Source organism: Coregonus clupeaformis, unplaced genomic scaffold (assembly GCF_020615455.1).
Source record: "Coregonus clupeaformis isolate EN_2021a unplaced genomic scaffold, ASM2061545v1 scaf0264, whole genome shotgun sequence".
In the NCBI taxonomy this organism is placed as follows: domain Eukaryota; kingdom Metazoa; phylum Chordata; class Actinopteri; order Salmoniformes; family Salmonidae; genus Coregonus; species Coregonus clupeaformis.
In genome coordinates, this window is record NW_025533719.1 from 322,113 (window position 1) to 338,360 (window position 16,248).

At 46.3% G+C, this 16,248-nt stretch overlaps 1 protein-coding gene across 1 annotated transcript in view; it reads right to left on the minus strand.

Moving 5' to 3' along the window:
• The window catches only part of LOC121578753 (IQ motif and SEC7 domain-containing protein 1-like), a 165,502-nt gene that overhangs the window by 83,731 nt on the left and 65,523 nt on the right, over positions 1 to 16,248 (minus strand). The window contains exons 8-10 of the mRNA XM_041893145.2: positions 2,351 to 2,491; positions 2,074 to 2,173; positions 1,713 to 1,874 (exon numbers count right to left, since the gene is read on the minus strand). Coding sequence (XP_041749079.2) covers positions 1,713 to 1,874; positions 2,074 to 2,173; positions 2,351 to 2,491 — 403 coding nt within the window. The remainder of the gene's footprint in view (positions 1 to 1,712; positions 1,875 to 2,073; positions 2,174 to 2,350; positions 2,492 to 16,248) is intronic.

Genomic DNA, 16,248 nt, shown 5'->3' on the forward strand with positions numbered 1-16,248 from the left:
TACTCAAGTCGGCCACAGAGAACGAGAGTCCACAGTCCTTGGGAGCGGGCCGCGTCGGTGCCACTGTGTTTTCCTCAAAGCGGGCAAAGAAGGTGTTTAGCTTGTCCGGGAGCAAGACGTCGGTGTCCGCGACGTGGCTGGTTTTCCCTTTGTAATCCGTGATTGTCTGTAGACCCTGTAGCCACATACGTCTCATGTCTGAGCCGTTGAATTGCGACTCCACTTTGTCTCTGTGCTGACGTTTTGCCTGTTTGATTGCCTTACGGATGGAATAACTACACATTCAGCCATATTCCCAGTCACCTTGCCATGGTTAAATGTGGTGGTTCACACTTTCAGTTTTGCGCAAATGCTGCCATGTATCCACGGTTTCTGGTTTGGTTAGGTTTTAATAGTCACCGTGGGAACAATTTCCTCTATACACTTCCTGATGAATTCAGTCACCGTGTCCTGTAAGTGTCAATGTTATTCTCAGAGGCAACCCGGAACATATCCCAGTCCGTGTGATCAAAACAATCTTGAAGCATGGATTCTGATTGGTCAGACCAGCGTTGAATAGACCTTAGCACGGGTACTTCCTGTTCCTGTTTCTGTCTATAGGGAGGGAGGAGCAAAATGGAGTCGTGATCTGATTTTCTGAAGGGAAGGCGGGGGAGGGCCTTGTAGGCATCATGAAAAGGCGAGTAGCAGTGATCTAGTGTTTTCCCTAAGCGAGTACTACAGTCAATGTGTTGATAGAACTTCGGTAGCGTTTTCCTCAAATTCGTTTTGTTAAAATCCCCAGCTACAATAAATGCGGCCTCAGGATATGTGGTTTCCAGTTTGCATAAAGTCCAGTGTAGTTCCTTGAGGGCTGTCGTGGTATCGGCTTGAGGGGGAATAGACACGGCTGTGACTATAACCAAAGTGAATTCTCTTGGGAAGTAATACGGTCGGCATTTGATTGTGAGGTATTCTAGGTCAGGTGAATCAAAGGACTTGAGTTTCTGTATGTTATCACAATCACACCAGTAGTTAATCATGAAGCATACACCCCCGCCTTTCTTCTTCCCGGAGAGTTCTTTATTCCTGTCTGCGTGATGAACTGAGAACCAAACTGGCTGTATGGACGGGGACAGTATATCCAGAGACATGATTCTGTGAAACAGAGTATGTTACAGGAAGGAGACCCTTGCCTTGAGCTCGTCTACTTTATTGTTCAGAGACTGAACATTAGCGAGTAATATCCTCGGATGCGGTGGATGGTGTGCCCGCCTCCTGAGTCGGACTACAAGTCCACTCCGAATACCTCTTCTCCACCGGTGGCGACTTGGAGCAGCCTCTGGGATAAGTTCAAATGCCCTGGGTGGTACGAACAAAGCATCCAATTCGGGAAATTCCTGGTCGTAATGCTGGTGAGTTACCGCCGCTCTGATATCCAAAGGTTATTTCTGGCTGTATGTAATAACACAATAAATGTTCTGGGCTAATAATGTAAGAAATAACACACAAAAAACAAAATACTGCAAAGTTGCTTAGGAGCAGAGCTGCCATGTCTGTAAGCGCCATCTTACTTTTTTCCCCAGCAGGCTAACCCAGTCTAACCCAGGCTAACCCAGTCTAACCCAGGCTAACCCAGGCTAACCCAGGCTAACCCAGGCTAACCCAGGCTAACCCAGGCTAACCCAGTCTTGAGATGCACAGGTTCAAACGCAGTGGTTTCCACTACTCACACTCTATGCGGTATTTCTCCATCTCCTGGACCTCAGCGATGGACTCTCTCAGGTCCTCAGTGAACTTCTTCCTATCCTGAAGGTTGGGAGCGTTGAAGTTGATCAAAACCTTGATATCCGCTCCGGAAACCGCCGACGTTAACCGCACACCATTGGGATAGTCTGAAAAGGGATGACATCACAAGAAAATTAACATTTAACAGAAAGTAAGTTTCAACACTCATAGGGCAGTCACAGAGGGTTTAATAATAGTTTCAGCACTCATAGGGCCACCAGAGGGTTTAATAATAGTTTCAGCACTCATAGGGCCACCAGAGGGTTTAATAATAGACACAGAAACATCACAGCAGTAGATACTTACACTGGTTCTCAAACAGCAGCACCTGCATCCCATACAGAGAGAAGGACTGTCTGAAGCTGTATGTCACAGAGGTTTTCTTCTTCTGGAAGATCTTTGTCACCTGGTGGGGGACAGATTCAGGACTCAGTCCGGTCTTGGTCACCCTTCATAAACAGACTAATGTTCCCTCTGTACATCAGAAACAACAATATGAACACGCTGTGGGTCCAAAGGACCAGGATTGAAGAGCTTCTCCTGGGTGAGAAGAGTTAGAGCAAGACAGTTCTACAGTACGTACCACCACCAGGTCATTGAAGAGGAAGATCTCTCTCTGGTGCAGACCCAGTTTCTGAGGCTTGTCGGGGTCTGGAACCTCAAAAAGTCTGCAGTAACACACCAGCCTGCGGTGGGGCAGGGACAGAACACAGCCAAGACCAATCTGGAGTGGAGAGTGAGGAAGGAGGGACAGAGAGAGACAGGGAGAGACAGATAGAGGGAGGAAAGGGTGAGGGGAGAGAGATCAAGTCATTCTTTGTAACAAGATGCAGGCCTAGAATTTCTAAGCAAACAGCTTTCTCATATAGAGCTACATTTTAATGGAATTGTCCATAACATTACCCATGTGAGAGTCTCTCTCTCACTCCCCCTCCTGCCGACCTCTGAATGCTCGCCAATGACCTGACACTTCAAATCAAATCAAATGCATTTGCCGAATAAAACAGGTGTAGACCTTACAGTGAGATGCTTACTTACAAGCCCTTAACCAACAATGCAGTTTTAAGAAAAAATAAGTGTTAAGTAAAAAATAGAAAATAGAAAAAAATTAAAAGAATAATTAAAGGCCAGCAGTAAAATAACAGTAGCGAGGCTATATACAGGGGGTACCGGTACAGAGTCAATGTGCGGGAGCACAGGTTAGTCGAGGTAATTGAGGTAATATGTATATGTGGCTAAAGTTAAAGTGACTATGCATTGATAATAAACAGAGAGTAGCAGCAGCGTAAAAGAGGCGGGGGGGCAATGCAAATAGTCCGGGTAACCATTGGATTAGCTGTTCAGGAGACTTATGTCTTGGGGGTAGAAGCTGTTAAGAAGCCTTTTGGACCTAGACTTGGCACTCTGGTACCGCTTGCCGTGCGGTACCAGAGAGAACAGTCTATGACTAGGGTGGCTGGAGTCTTTGACAATTTCTAGGGCCTTCCTCTGACACCGCATGGTATAGAGGTCCTGGATGGCAGGAAGCTTGGCCCCAGTGATGTACTGGGCCGTACGCACTACCCTCTGTAGTGCCTTGCGGTCGGAGGCCGAGCAGTTGCCATACCAGGCGGTGATGCAACCAGTCAATGGTGCAGCTGTAGAACTTTTTGAGGATCTGTGGACCCATACCAAATATTTTCAGTCACCTGAGGGGGAATAGGCTTTGTTGTGCCCTCTACATGACTGTCTTGGTGTGTTTGGACCATGATAGTTTGTTGGTGATGTGGACACCAAGGAACTTGAAGCTCTCAACCTGCTCCACCACAGCCCCATTCATGAGAATGGGGGCGTGCGCGGTCCTTTTCTTTTTCCTATAGTCCACAATAATCTCCTTTGTCTTGGTCACGTTGAGGGAGAGGTTGTTGTCCTGGCACCACACGGCCAGGTCTCTGACCTCCTCCCTATAGGCTGTCTCATCGTTGTTGGTGATCAGGCCTACCACTGTTGTGTCGTCGGCAAACTTAATGATGGTGTTGGAGTCATGCCTGGCCATGCAGTCATGGGTGAACAGGGAGTACAGGAGAGGACTGAGCACGCACCCTTGAGGGGCCCCCGTGTTGAGGATCAGTTTGGCAGATGTGTTGTTACCTACCCTTACCACCTAGGGGCGGCCTGTCAGGAAGTCCAGGATCCAGTTGCAGAGGGAGGTGTTTAGTCCCAGGGTCCTTAGCTTAGTGATGCGCTTTCAGGGCACTATGGTGTTGAGCGCTGAGCTGTAGTCGATGAATAGCATTCTCACGTAGGTGTTTCTTTTGTCCAGGTGGGAAAGGGCAGTGTGGCGTGCAATAGAGATTGATCATCTGTGGATCTGTTGGGGCAGTATGCAAATTGGAGTGGGTCTAGGGTTTCTGGGATAATGGTGTTGATGTGAACCATGACCAGCCTTTCAAAGCACTTCATGGATACTGACATGAGTGCTACAGGTCGGTAGTCATTTAGGCAGGTTACATTAGTGTACTTCCTTATAGTTAGATTTCGTGCACCAGCTGTTGTTTACAAATAGACACAGACCGCCACCCCTTGTCTTACCGGAGGCAGCTGTTCTATCTTGCCGATGCAGCGTACAGTGAGGGAAAAAAGTATTTGATCCCCTGCTGATTTTGTACGTTTGCCCACTGACAAAGACATGATCAGTCTATAATTTTAATGGTAGGTTTATTTGAACAGTGAGAGACAGAATAACAACAAACAAATCCAGAAAAACGCATGTCAAAAATGTTATAAATTGATTTGCATTTTAATTAGGGAAATATGTATTTGACCCCCTCTCAATCAGAAAAATGTCTGGCTCCCAGGTGTCTTTTATACAGGTAACGAGCTGAGATTAGGAGCACACTCTTAAAGGGAGTGCTCCTAATCTCAGTTTGTTACCTGTATAAAAGACACCTGTCCACAGAAGCAATCAATCAATCAGATTCCAAACTCTCCAACATGGCCAAGACCAAAGAGCTCTCCAAGGATGTCAGGGACAAGATTGTAGACCTACACAAGGCTGGAATGGGCTACAAGACCATCGCCAAGCAGCTTGGTGAGAAGGTGACAACAGTTGGTGCGATTATTTGCAAATGGAAGAAACACAAAATAACTGTCAATCTCCCTCGGCCTGGGGCTCCATGCAAGATCTCACCTCGTGGAGTTGCAATGATCATGAGAACGGTGAGGAATCAGCCCAGAACTACACGGGAGGATCTTGTCAATGATCTCAAGGCAGCTGGGACCATAGTCACCAAGAAAACAATTGGTAACACACTACGCCATGAAGGACTGAAATCCTGCAGCGCCCGCAAGGTCCCCCTGCTCAAGAAAGCATATATACAGGCCCGTCTGAAGTTTGCCAATGAACATCTGAATGATTCAGAGGAGAACTGGGTGAAAGTGTTGTGGTCAGATGAGACCAAAATCGAGCTCTTTGGCATCAACTCAACTCGCCGTGTTTGGAGGAGGAGGAATGCTGCCTATGACCCCAAGAACACCATCCCCACCGTCAAACATGGAGGTGGAAACATTATGCTTTAGGGGTGTTTTTCTGCTAAGGGGACAGGACAACTTCACCGCATCAAAGGGACGATGGACCGTCAAATCTTGGGTGAGAACCTCCTTCCCTCAGCCAGGGCATTGAAAATGGGTCGTGGATGGGTATTCCAGCATGACAATGACCCAAAACACACGGCCAAGGCAACAAAGGAGTGGCTCAAGAAGAAGCACATTAAGGTCCTGGAGTGGCCTAGCCAGTCTCCAGACCTTAATCCCATAGAAAATCTGTGGAGGGAGCTGAAGGTTCGAGTTGCCAAACGTCAGCCTCGAAACCTTAATGACTTGGAGAAGATCTGCAAAGAGGAGTGGGACAAAATCCCTCCTGAGATGTGTGCAAACCTGGTGGCCAACTACAAGAAACGTCTGACCTCTGTGATTGCCAACTAGGGTTTTGCCACCAAGTACTAAGTCATGTTTTGCAGAGGGGTCAAATACTTATTTCCCTCATTAAAATGCAAATCAATTTATAACATTTTTGACATGCGTTTTTCTGGATTTGAATGTTGTTATTCTGTCTCTCACTGTTCAAATAAACCTACCATTAAAATTACAGACTGATCATGTATTTGTCAGTGGGCAAACATACAAAATCAGCAGGGGATCAAATACTTTTTTCCCTCACTGTATATCCCGCCAGCTATATGTTATCCATATTGTCATTCAGCCTTGACTCGGTGAAACATAACATATTATATTTTAATGTCCCGTTGGTAGGATATCCGTGATCTTAGTTTGTCTATTTTGTTATCCAATGATTGTATGATTGGCTAATAGGCCTCCTGTAGCTCAGTTGGTAGACCATGGCGCATGGGTTGTGGGTTCGATTCCCACGGGCGCCAGTATGAAAAATTTATGCACTCACTAACTGTAAGTTGCTCTGGATAAGAGCGTCTGCTAATTGACTAAAATGTAAAAGTGTAATGATGGAGGCAGATTATGCACTCTCCGTCAGATCCTTACAAGGCACCCCGACCTACGTCCCTGATATCTCCGTCTCTTTCTCATACGAATGATGGAGATTTGGGCCTTGTCAGGTGTCTGAAGAAAATCCTTCGCGTCCGACTCGTTAAAGAGAAAATATTTGTCCAGTACGAGGTGAGTAATCGCTGTCCTGTTATCCAGAAGCTATTTTTGGTCATAAGAGACAGTGGCAGAAACATTATGTAGAGAATAAATGATAAATAACGCAAAAAAACACACAATAGCACAATTGGTTAGGAGCCCGTAAAACGGTAGCCATCTCCTTCCGCACCATTCCTGAGGTGCTGACCTGTTGCATATAACTATGCTATAACCACTGGTTTGGTGCGGGGAGCAGGTACGGGCCATACCGGACTGGAGACACGCACCACTGGTTTGGTGCGGGGAGCAGGTACGGGACTGTGGAGGCGTACTGGAGGTCTGGAGTGTAAAGCTGGCACAACCCGTCCTGGCTGGATGCCCACTTTCGCACGGCACGTGCGGGGCGCTGGCACAGGACGCACTGGGCTGTGAATGCGCACTGGCGACACAATGCGTATCTCCGCATAACTTGGTTCCTCAATGAACACACGCTCCTTCTGTTGCCTGGCCAGCTCCTCTCTCCGTGCATCCACTAAATCCTTCTCCCTACGGGCCTCCTGCAGCGCCTCCTTTTGAAGGGAGCTCTCCTCCTCTATTCTCCCTATCAGCCCCCGTAATGTGATGGCCTCCTCTCTCAAACTGCTGATCCGCAGGTCTTGGAGGACCTCTACAATAGCGGCCTCCTCCTCTACAGTCAGCCCTTTCACGGCCTCCTGCTGCTTCGTCGACCACCCTGTGTGCCCCCCCAAAAAAAATTTCTTGGGGCTGTCTCTCGGGCTTCCTTCGTTGTCGGCACTGTTGGCGCTGCCGTTGATCCTCTCCTACCTGTGCTTCTACCTTCGCCCAGGGTCCTTTACCAGCAAATATCTCCTCCCAAGACCACGTCTTCCCCACCTGTGTCCAGGGTGTCTGCTCCTCCTGGCCACGCTGCTTGGTCCGTTGGTGGTGGGATCTTCTGTCACGTTCGTTGAATACAGGATTGGACTAAGGTGCAGCGTGGAATGCGTACATGTTTATTAACTAAGTAAACACACGACAAAACAACAAAAGCGGGCGGCAGGTAGCTTAGTGGTTAATAGGGTTGTGGCAGTAACCGAAATGTCGCTGGTTCTAATCCCTGAGACGACTAGGTGAAAAATCTGTTGATGTGCCCTTGAGCAAGGCACTTATTCCTGTAAGTCGCTCTGGATAAGAGCGTCTGCTAAATGACTAAAATGTAAATGTAAAAGCAACGTAACGTGAAGCTCACAATGGCTACACACAAACAAGCCCAAACAAGAGTCAAGATCCCACAACATAGGTAGGCAAAATGGCTACTTAAGTATGATCCCCAATCAGAGACAACGAACGACAGCTGTCTCTGATTGGGAACCACACCGGCCAACATAGATCTACAAACATAGAATGTCCACATAGAAATACACACCATAGATATACACATAGAAATTCACACCCTGACCAAACCAACGAGAAACAACAGGCATTTAAAGGTCTGGGCATGACAATCTCTGAAACTCACTTAGATAATACCTTTGATGATACAGTGGTAGCAATACCAGGTCATAACATTTACAGAAAAGACAGAAATGCCAACGGGGGCGGTGTTGCAGTCTATATTCAGAACCACATTCCTGTAAAGCTTAGAGAGAATATAATGTTAAATACTGTTGAAGTAATATGGCTACAGGTTCACCTGCCTCACCTAAAGCTCATTCTGGTGGGAAGCTGCTATAGACCACCAAGTGCTAACAGTCAGTATCTGGATAACCTGTGTGAAATGCTTGATAATGTATGTGATATCAATAGAGAGGTATACTTTCTGGGTGATTTAAATATTAACTGGCTTTCATCAAGCTGCCCACTCAAGAGAAAGCTTCAAACTGTAACCAGTGGCTGCAACCTGGTTCAGGTTATCAGTCAACCTACCAGGGTAGTTACAAACAGTACAGGAATGAAATGAATGAAATCACCAACATGTATTGATCACATCTTTACTAATGCTGCAGAGATTTGTTTGAAAGCAGTATCCAGATCCATTGGATGTAGTGATCACAATATAGTAGCCATATCAAGGAAAAACAAAGTTCCAAAGGCTGGGCCTAATATAGTGTATAAGAGGTCATACAATAAGTCCTGTAGTGATTCCTATGTTGTTGATGTGAAGAAAATGTGTTGGTATGTGGTGTGTAATGACAAGCAACCAGACACTGTACTTGACACATTTATGAAATTGCTTATTCCAGTTACTAATAAGCACGCACCCATTAAGAAAATGACTGTAAAAACTGTTAAATCCCTGTGGATTGATGAGGAATTGAAAAATTGTATGGTTGAGAGGGATGAGGCAAAAGGAATGGCAAATAGGTCTGGCTGCACAACCGATTGGCAAACGTATTGCAAATTGAGAAATCATGTGACTAAACTAAACAAAAATAAGAAGAAACTACACTATGAAACAGCTTTGGAGCACCTTAAATGAAATGTTGGGCAAAAAGGCAAACTGAGCTCCATCATTCATTGAATCAGATGGCTCATTCATCAAAACCCACTGATATTGCCAACTACTTTAATGATTTTTTAATTGGCAAGATTAGCCAACTTTGGCATGACATGCCAGCAACAAACACTGACACTACACATCCAAGTATATCTGACCAAATTATGAAAGACAAACATTGTAATTTGGAATTCCGTAAAGTAAGTGTGGAAGAGGTGAAAAAATGATTGTTGTTGATCAACAATGACAAGCCACCGGGGTCTGACAACTTGGATGGAAAATTACTGAGGACATTAGTGGACGATATTGCCACATCTTCAATCTAAGCCTACTAGAAAGTGTGTGCCCTCAGGCCTGGAGGGAAGCAAAAGTTATTCCCCTACCTAAGAATAGTAAAGCCCCCTTAACTGGCTCAAATAGCCGACCAATCAGCCTGTTACCAACCCTTAGTAAACTTTTGGAAAACATTGTGTTTGACCAGATAAAATGCTATTTTACAGTAAACAATTTGACAACAGACTTTCAGCACGCTTATAGGGAAGGACATTCAACAAAGACTGATGATTGGCTTAGTGAAATTGATGATAAAAAGATTGTGGGGGCTGTTTTGTTTGACTTCATTGCGGCTTTTGACATTATCGATCATAGTCTGTTGCTGGAAAAACATATGTGTTATGGCTTTACACCCCCTGCTAAATTGTGGATAAAGAGTTACCTGTCTAACAGAACACAGAGGGTTTTCTTTCATGGAAGCCTCTTCAACAAAATCCAGGTAAAATCAGGAATTCCCCAGGGCAGCTTTCTAGGCTCCTTACTTTTTTAAATCTTTACTAACGACATGCCACTGGCTTTGAGTAAAGCCAGTGTATTTATGTATATGGATGACTCAACACTATACACGTCAGCTACCACAGCGACTGAAATGACAGCAACACTTAACAAAGAGCTGCAGTTTGTTTCAGAATGGGTGGCAAGGAATAAGTTAGTCCTAAATATGTCAAAAACCAAAAGCATTGTATTTGGGACAAATCATTTCCTAAACCCTAAACATCAACTAAATCTTCTAATGAATAATGTGGAAATTGAGCAAGTTGAGGAGACTAAACTGCTTGGAGTAACCCTGGATTGTAAACTGTCATGGTCAAAACATATTGATACAACAGTAGCTAAGATGGGGAAAAGTATGTCTATAATAAAGCGCTGCTCTGCACTCTTAACAGCACTATCAACAAGGCAGGTCCTACAGGCCCTAGTTTTGTCACACCTGGAATACTGTTCAGTCGTGTGGTCAGGTGCCACAAAGAGGGACTTAGGAAAATTGCAATTGGCTCAGAACACGGCAGGACGGCTGGCCCTTGGATGTACACAGAGAGCTAACATTAATAATATGCTTCTGAATCTCTCCTGGCTCAAAGTGGAGGAGAGATTGACTTCATCACTACTTGTATTTGTGAGAAGTATTGACATGTTGAATGAACCCGGACACCCATGCATACCCCACAAGACATGCCACCAGAGGTCTCTTCATAGTCATGTTGATCCAAGATGGCTTAGCAGTGCGGTCATGTACTCTCGTGTGTCCGTGTAAATAGCCTGTTTTTTGTCTTTTCTTTGTCTTTTGTTGTATATATTCCCCTACCACACTTTTCATCCTTCTACTAAATATACTTTCCTGCAACCCGCCTCACCCAATGTGGAACGGATTCTATTATTTACTTACCTTTTATCTAGAATCTCCAGTAGAAACTAGCTAGCCAGCTAACTAGCTACTTGCTATTAGCCACCGTTAGCGGTTTTTCACCCAGAACATCGGATTTTCTGCCGGAATAACTGAATCACTGGACCTTAACACCGGATCGCAATCAGCTAGCCGCAACCGAATGGATGTTGCTGTTGGCTAATCACCACTGCCCCCGAAGCAAGCACCAGTTAGCCTTGAGCTAGCCTCAAGCCAGGCCCATATCCCGGCTATCTACCTCTCTGTCAACCGGACGGGAGTAGCCAGCTAACTAGCTACTTGCTATTAGCCACCGTTAGCTGGGTTTTTTCACCATTGTCCGTGGCCTGCACTACCTACCAGCCAGCTCTAGCCTGGACTATTATCGGCCAGTCTGCACAGTCTGCACATCGCACTATCGACCCAGAACATATCGGATTATCTGCCAGAATCACTGAATCACTGGACCTTTAACACCGGATCATCGCAACTAGCTAGCTGCAACCAAATTGATGTTGTGGTTGGCTTATCAGCCTTGAGCTAGCCTCGAGTAAGGCCCATCTCCCGGCTATCTACCTCTCTGTCAACCGGACGGGACCTCCTAGTGTCGACACGGAGCCCCGCCGATCCATCACGACTGGTCTGCCGACGTAATCGTCTGTGGTTTCAACAGGCTTCCCGTTGCGACGACCACGAAGATCCATCTGCTAGCCCTGGCCCGCTAGCACACGCAATTCAACAGCCATGCTTCCTGATCGCCTGTGCTGTAGCACCAATTCGAACTGCTCTCAGACTCACATTGCTGTTCACTGGACCTTATGATCACTCAGCTGCACAGCTGATGCCTGCTGGACTGTTCCTTTACACGGTACCCTGTCCTGTTTTATCTGTTTAGCCTCAGCCCAAACTTTCATCGCCATTACCAGTTGTTGTCTTAGCTCTCTCGAATAACACCTGTGATTGCTTTATGCCTCTCTCCCATGTCAATATGCCTTGCCTATTGCTGTTTGGGCTAGATCTTATTGTACTATTTCACCGTAGAGCCCCCAGTCCCACTCAACCAGCCTCAGAGAGCTCCTTTGTCCCACTCTCCATACACGCGGAGACCGGCTCAATTGGTACATCCAGTGATGCTATCTCTTTCATCGTTACCCAATGCTTAGGTGTACCTCCACTGTACTCATATCCTTCCATATCCTTGTCTGTACATAATGCCCTGAATCTATTCTATAACGCCCGGAAATCTGCCCCTTTTATTCTCTGTACCCAACGCACTAGAAGACCAGTTCTTAAAGCCTTTAGTCGTATCCTTATTCTATTCCTCCTCTGTTCCTCTGGTGATGTAGAGGTTAACCCAGGCCCTGTAGCCCAGTATCACTCCTACTCCCCAGGTGCTATCATTTGTTGACTTCTGTAACCGTGAAAGCCTTGGTTTCTTGCATGTTAACATCAGAAGCCTCCTCCCCAAGTTTAAGTTATTCACTGCGTTAGCACACTCTGCCAACCCTGATGTTCTAGCAGTGTCTGAATCCTGGCTTAGGAAGGCCACCAAAAATTCAGAAATGTCCATCCCGAATTACAACATTTTCCATCTAGTTAGAACTGCCAAAGGGGGCGGGGTTGCAATCTACTGTAGAGCTCTATCATACTATCCAGGTCTGTGCCCAAAGAGTTTGAGCTTCTACTTCTAAAAATTCACCTTTCCAGAAATAAGTCTCTCACTGTTGCCGCTCGCTACAGACCCCCCTCAGCCCCCAGTTGTGTCCTGGACACCATATGTGAATTGCTTGCCCCCCATCTATCCCCAGAGTTCGAACTGCTTGGTGACCTAAACTGGGATATGCTTAACACCCCGGCCGTCCTACAATCTAAACTCGATGCCCTCAATCTCACACAAATTATCAAGGAACCTACCAGGTACAACCCTAAATCCGTTTTCATGGGTACCCTCATAGATATCATCCTGACTAACTTACCCTCTAAATACACCTCCGCTGTCTTCAACCAGGATCTCAGCAATCACTGCCTTATTGCCTGCGTCCGTAATGGGTCCGCGGTCAAACGACCACCCCTCATCACTGTCAAACACTCCCTAAAACACTTTAGCGAGCAGGCCTTCCTAATTGACCTGGCCCAGGTATCCTGGATGGATATAGATCTCATTCCGTCAGTAGAGGATGCCTGGTTGTTCTTTAAAAGTGCTTTCCTCTCAATCTTGAATAAGCATGCCCCATTCAAAAAATTCAGAACTAAGAACAGATATAGCCCTTGGTTCTACTCAGACTTGACTGCCCTTAACCAGCACAAAAACATCCTGTGGCATACTGCATTAGCATCGAACAGCCCCCGCGATATGCAACTTTTCAGGGAAGTCAGGAACCAATATACACAATCAGTTAGGAAAGCAAAGGCTATCTTTTTCAAACAGAAATTTGCATCCTGTAGCACTAACTCCAAAAAGTTTTGGGACACTGTAATGTCCATGGAGAATAAGAGCACCTCCTCCCAGCTGCCCACTGCACTGAGGCTAGGAAACACTGTCACCACCATAAAATCTACGATAATCGAGAATTTCAATAAGCATTTTGCTACGGCTGGCCATGCTTTCCACTTGGCTACCCCTACCCCGGCCACCAGCTCTGGACCCTTCGCTGCAACTTGCCCATGCCCCCCCTGCTTCTCCTTCACCCAAATTCAGATAGCTGATGTCCTGAAAGAGCTGCAAAAGCTGGACCCCTACAAATCAGCTGGGCTAGACAATCTGGACTTTTCCCCCTTACTAGTATTGACTTTCCCCCCCTACGAGCACTGACTTTTCCCCCACTACGAACAATGAATTTTCCCCCCTACTAGTACTGACCTTTCCCCCCTACTAGTACTGACTTTTCCCCCCTACTAGTACTGACTTTTCCCCCCTACTAGTACTGACTTTTCCCCCCTACTAGTACTGACTTTTCCCCCTACTAGTACTGACTTTTCCCCCCTACTAGTACTGACTTTTCCCCCCTACTAGCACTGACTTTTCCCCCCTACTAGTACTGACTTTTCCTCCCTACTAGTACTGACTTTTCCCCCATACTAGCACTGACTTTCCCCCCTACTAGTACTGACTTTTCCCCCCTACCAGTACTGACTTTTCCCCCCTACTAGTACTGACTTTTTCCCCCTACTAGTACTGACTTTTCCCCCCTACTAGCACTGACTTTTCCCCCCTACTAGTACTGACTTTTTCCCCCTACTAGTACTGACTTTTCCCCCTACTAGCACTGACTTTTCCCCCCTACTAGCACTGACTTTTCCCCCTACTAGCACTGACTTTTTCCCCCTACTAGTACTGACTTTTCCCCCTACTAGCACTGACTTTTCCCCCTACTAGTACTGACTTTTCCCCCTACTAGTACTGACTTTTCCCCCTACTAGTACTGACTTTTCCCCCTACTAGTCCTGACTTTTCCCCCTACTAGTACTGACTTTTTCCCCTACTAGTACTGACTTTTTCCCCCTACTAGTACTGACTTTTCCCCCTACTAGTACTGACTTTTCCCCCTACTAGTACTGACTTTTCCCCCCTACTAGTACTGACTTTTCCCCCTACTAGTACTGACTTTTCCCCCCTACTGGTACTGACTTTTCCCTCCTACTAGTACTGACTTTTCCCCCCTACTAGTACTGACTTTTCCCCCTACTAGTAATGACTTTTCCCCCATACTAGCATTGACTTTTCCCCCCTACTAGTACTGACTTTTCCCCCTACTAGTACTGACTTTTCCCCCTACTAGTACTGACTTTTCCCCCTAATAGTACTGACTTCTCCCCCCTACTAGTACTGACTTTTCCCTCCTACTAGTACTGACTTTTCCCCCTACTAGTACTGACTTTTCCCCCTACTATTACTGACTTTTCCCCCCTACTAGTACTGACTTTTCCCCCATACTAGCATTGACATTTCCCCCTACTAGTACTAACTTTTCCCCCCTACTAGCACTGACTTTTCCCCCCTACTAGTACTGACTTTTCCCCCCTACTAGCACTGACTTTTCCCCGCTACTAGTCCTGACTTTTCCCCCTACTAGTACTGACTTTTCCCCCCTACTAGTACTGACTTTTCCCCCTACTAGTACTGACTTTTCCCCCTACTAGTACTGACTTTTCCCCCCTACTAGTACTGACTTTTCCCCCTACTAGTACTGACTTTTCCCCCTACTAGTACTGACTTTTCCCCCCTACTGGTACTGACTTTTCCCTCCTACTAGTACTGACTTTTCCCCCTACTAGTACTGACTTTTCCCCCTACTAGTAATGACTTTTCCCCCATACTAGCATTGACTTTTCCCCCCTACTAGTACTGAATTTTCCCCCCTACTAGTACTGACTTTTCCCCCCTACTAGTACTGACTTTTCCCCCTAATAGTACTGACTTCTCCCCCCTACTAGTACTGACTTTTCCCTCCTACTAGTACTGACTTTTCCCCCCTACTAGTACTGACTTTTCCCCCCTACTATTACTGACTTTTCCCCCCTACTAGTACTGACTTTTCCCCCATACTAGCATTGACATTTCCCCCTACTAGTACTAACTTTTCCCCCCTACTAGCACTGACTTTTCCCCCCTACTAGTACTGACTTTTCCCCCTACTAGCACTGACTTTTCCCCGCTACTAGTACTGACTTTTCCCCCCTACTAGTACTGACTTTACCCCTACTAGCACTGACTTTTCCCCCCTACCAGCACTGACTTTTCCCCCCTACTAGCACTGACTTTTCCCCCCTACTAGTACTGACTTTTCCCCCCTACCAGCACTGACTTTTCCCCGCTACTAGTACTGACTTTTCCCCCCTACTAGTACTGACTTTTCCCCCTACTAGCACTGACTTTTCCCCCCTACTAGCACTGACTTTTCCCCCCTACTAGCACTGACTTTTCCCCCCTACTAGCACTGATTTTCCCCCCTACTAGCACTGACTTTTCCCCCTACTAGCACTGACTTTTCCCCCTACTAGTACTGACTTTTCCCCCTACTAGCACTGACTTTTCCCCCTACTAGTACTGACTTTTCCCCCTTACTAGCACTGACTTTTCCCCCTACTAGTACTGACTTTTCCCCCTACTATTACTGACTTTTCCCCCTACTAGTACTGACTTTTTCCCCCTACTAGTACTGACTTTTCCCTCCTACTAGTACTGACTTTTCCCCCTACTAGTACTGACTTTTCCCCCCTACTAGTACTGACTTTTCCCCCTTACTAGTACTGACTTTTTCCCCCATACTAGCATTGACTTTTCCCCCCTACTAGTACTGACTTTTCCCCCATACCAGCATTGACTTTTCCCCCTACTAGTACTGACTTTTCCCCCTACTAGCACTGACTTTTCCCCCTACTAGTACTGACTTTTCCCCCTACTAGCACTGACTTCCCCCCTACTAGTACTGACTTTTCCCCCTACTAGTACTGACTTTTCCCCCCTACTAGTACTGACTTTTCCCCCTACTAGTACTGACTTTTCCCCCTACTAGTACTGACTTTTCCCCCTACTAGTACTGACTTTTCCCCGTACTAGTACTGACTTTTCCCCCTACTAGTACTGACTTTTCCCCCCTACTAGTACTGACTTTTCCCCCCTACTAGT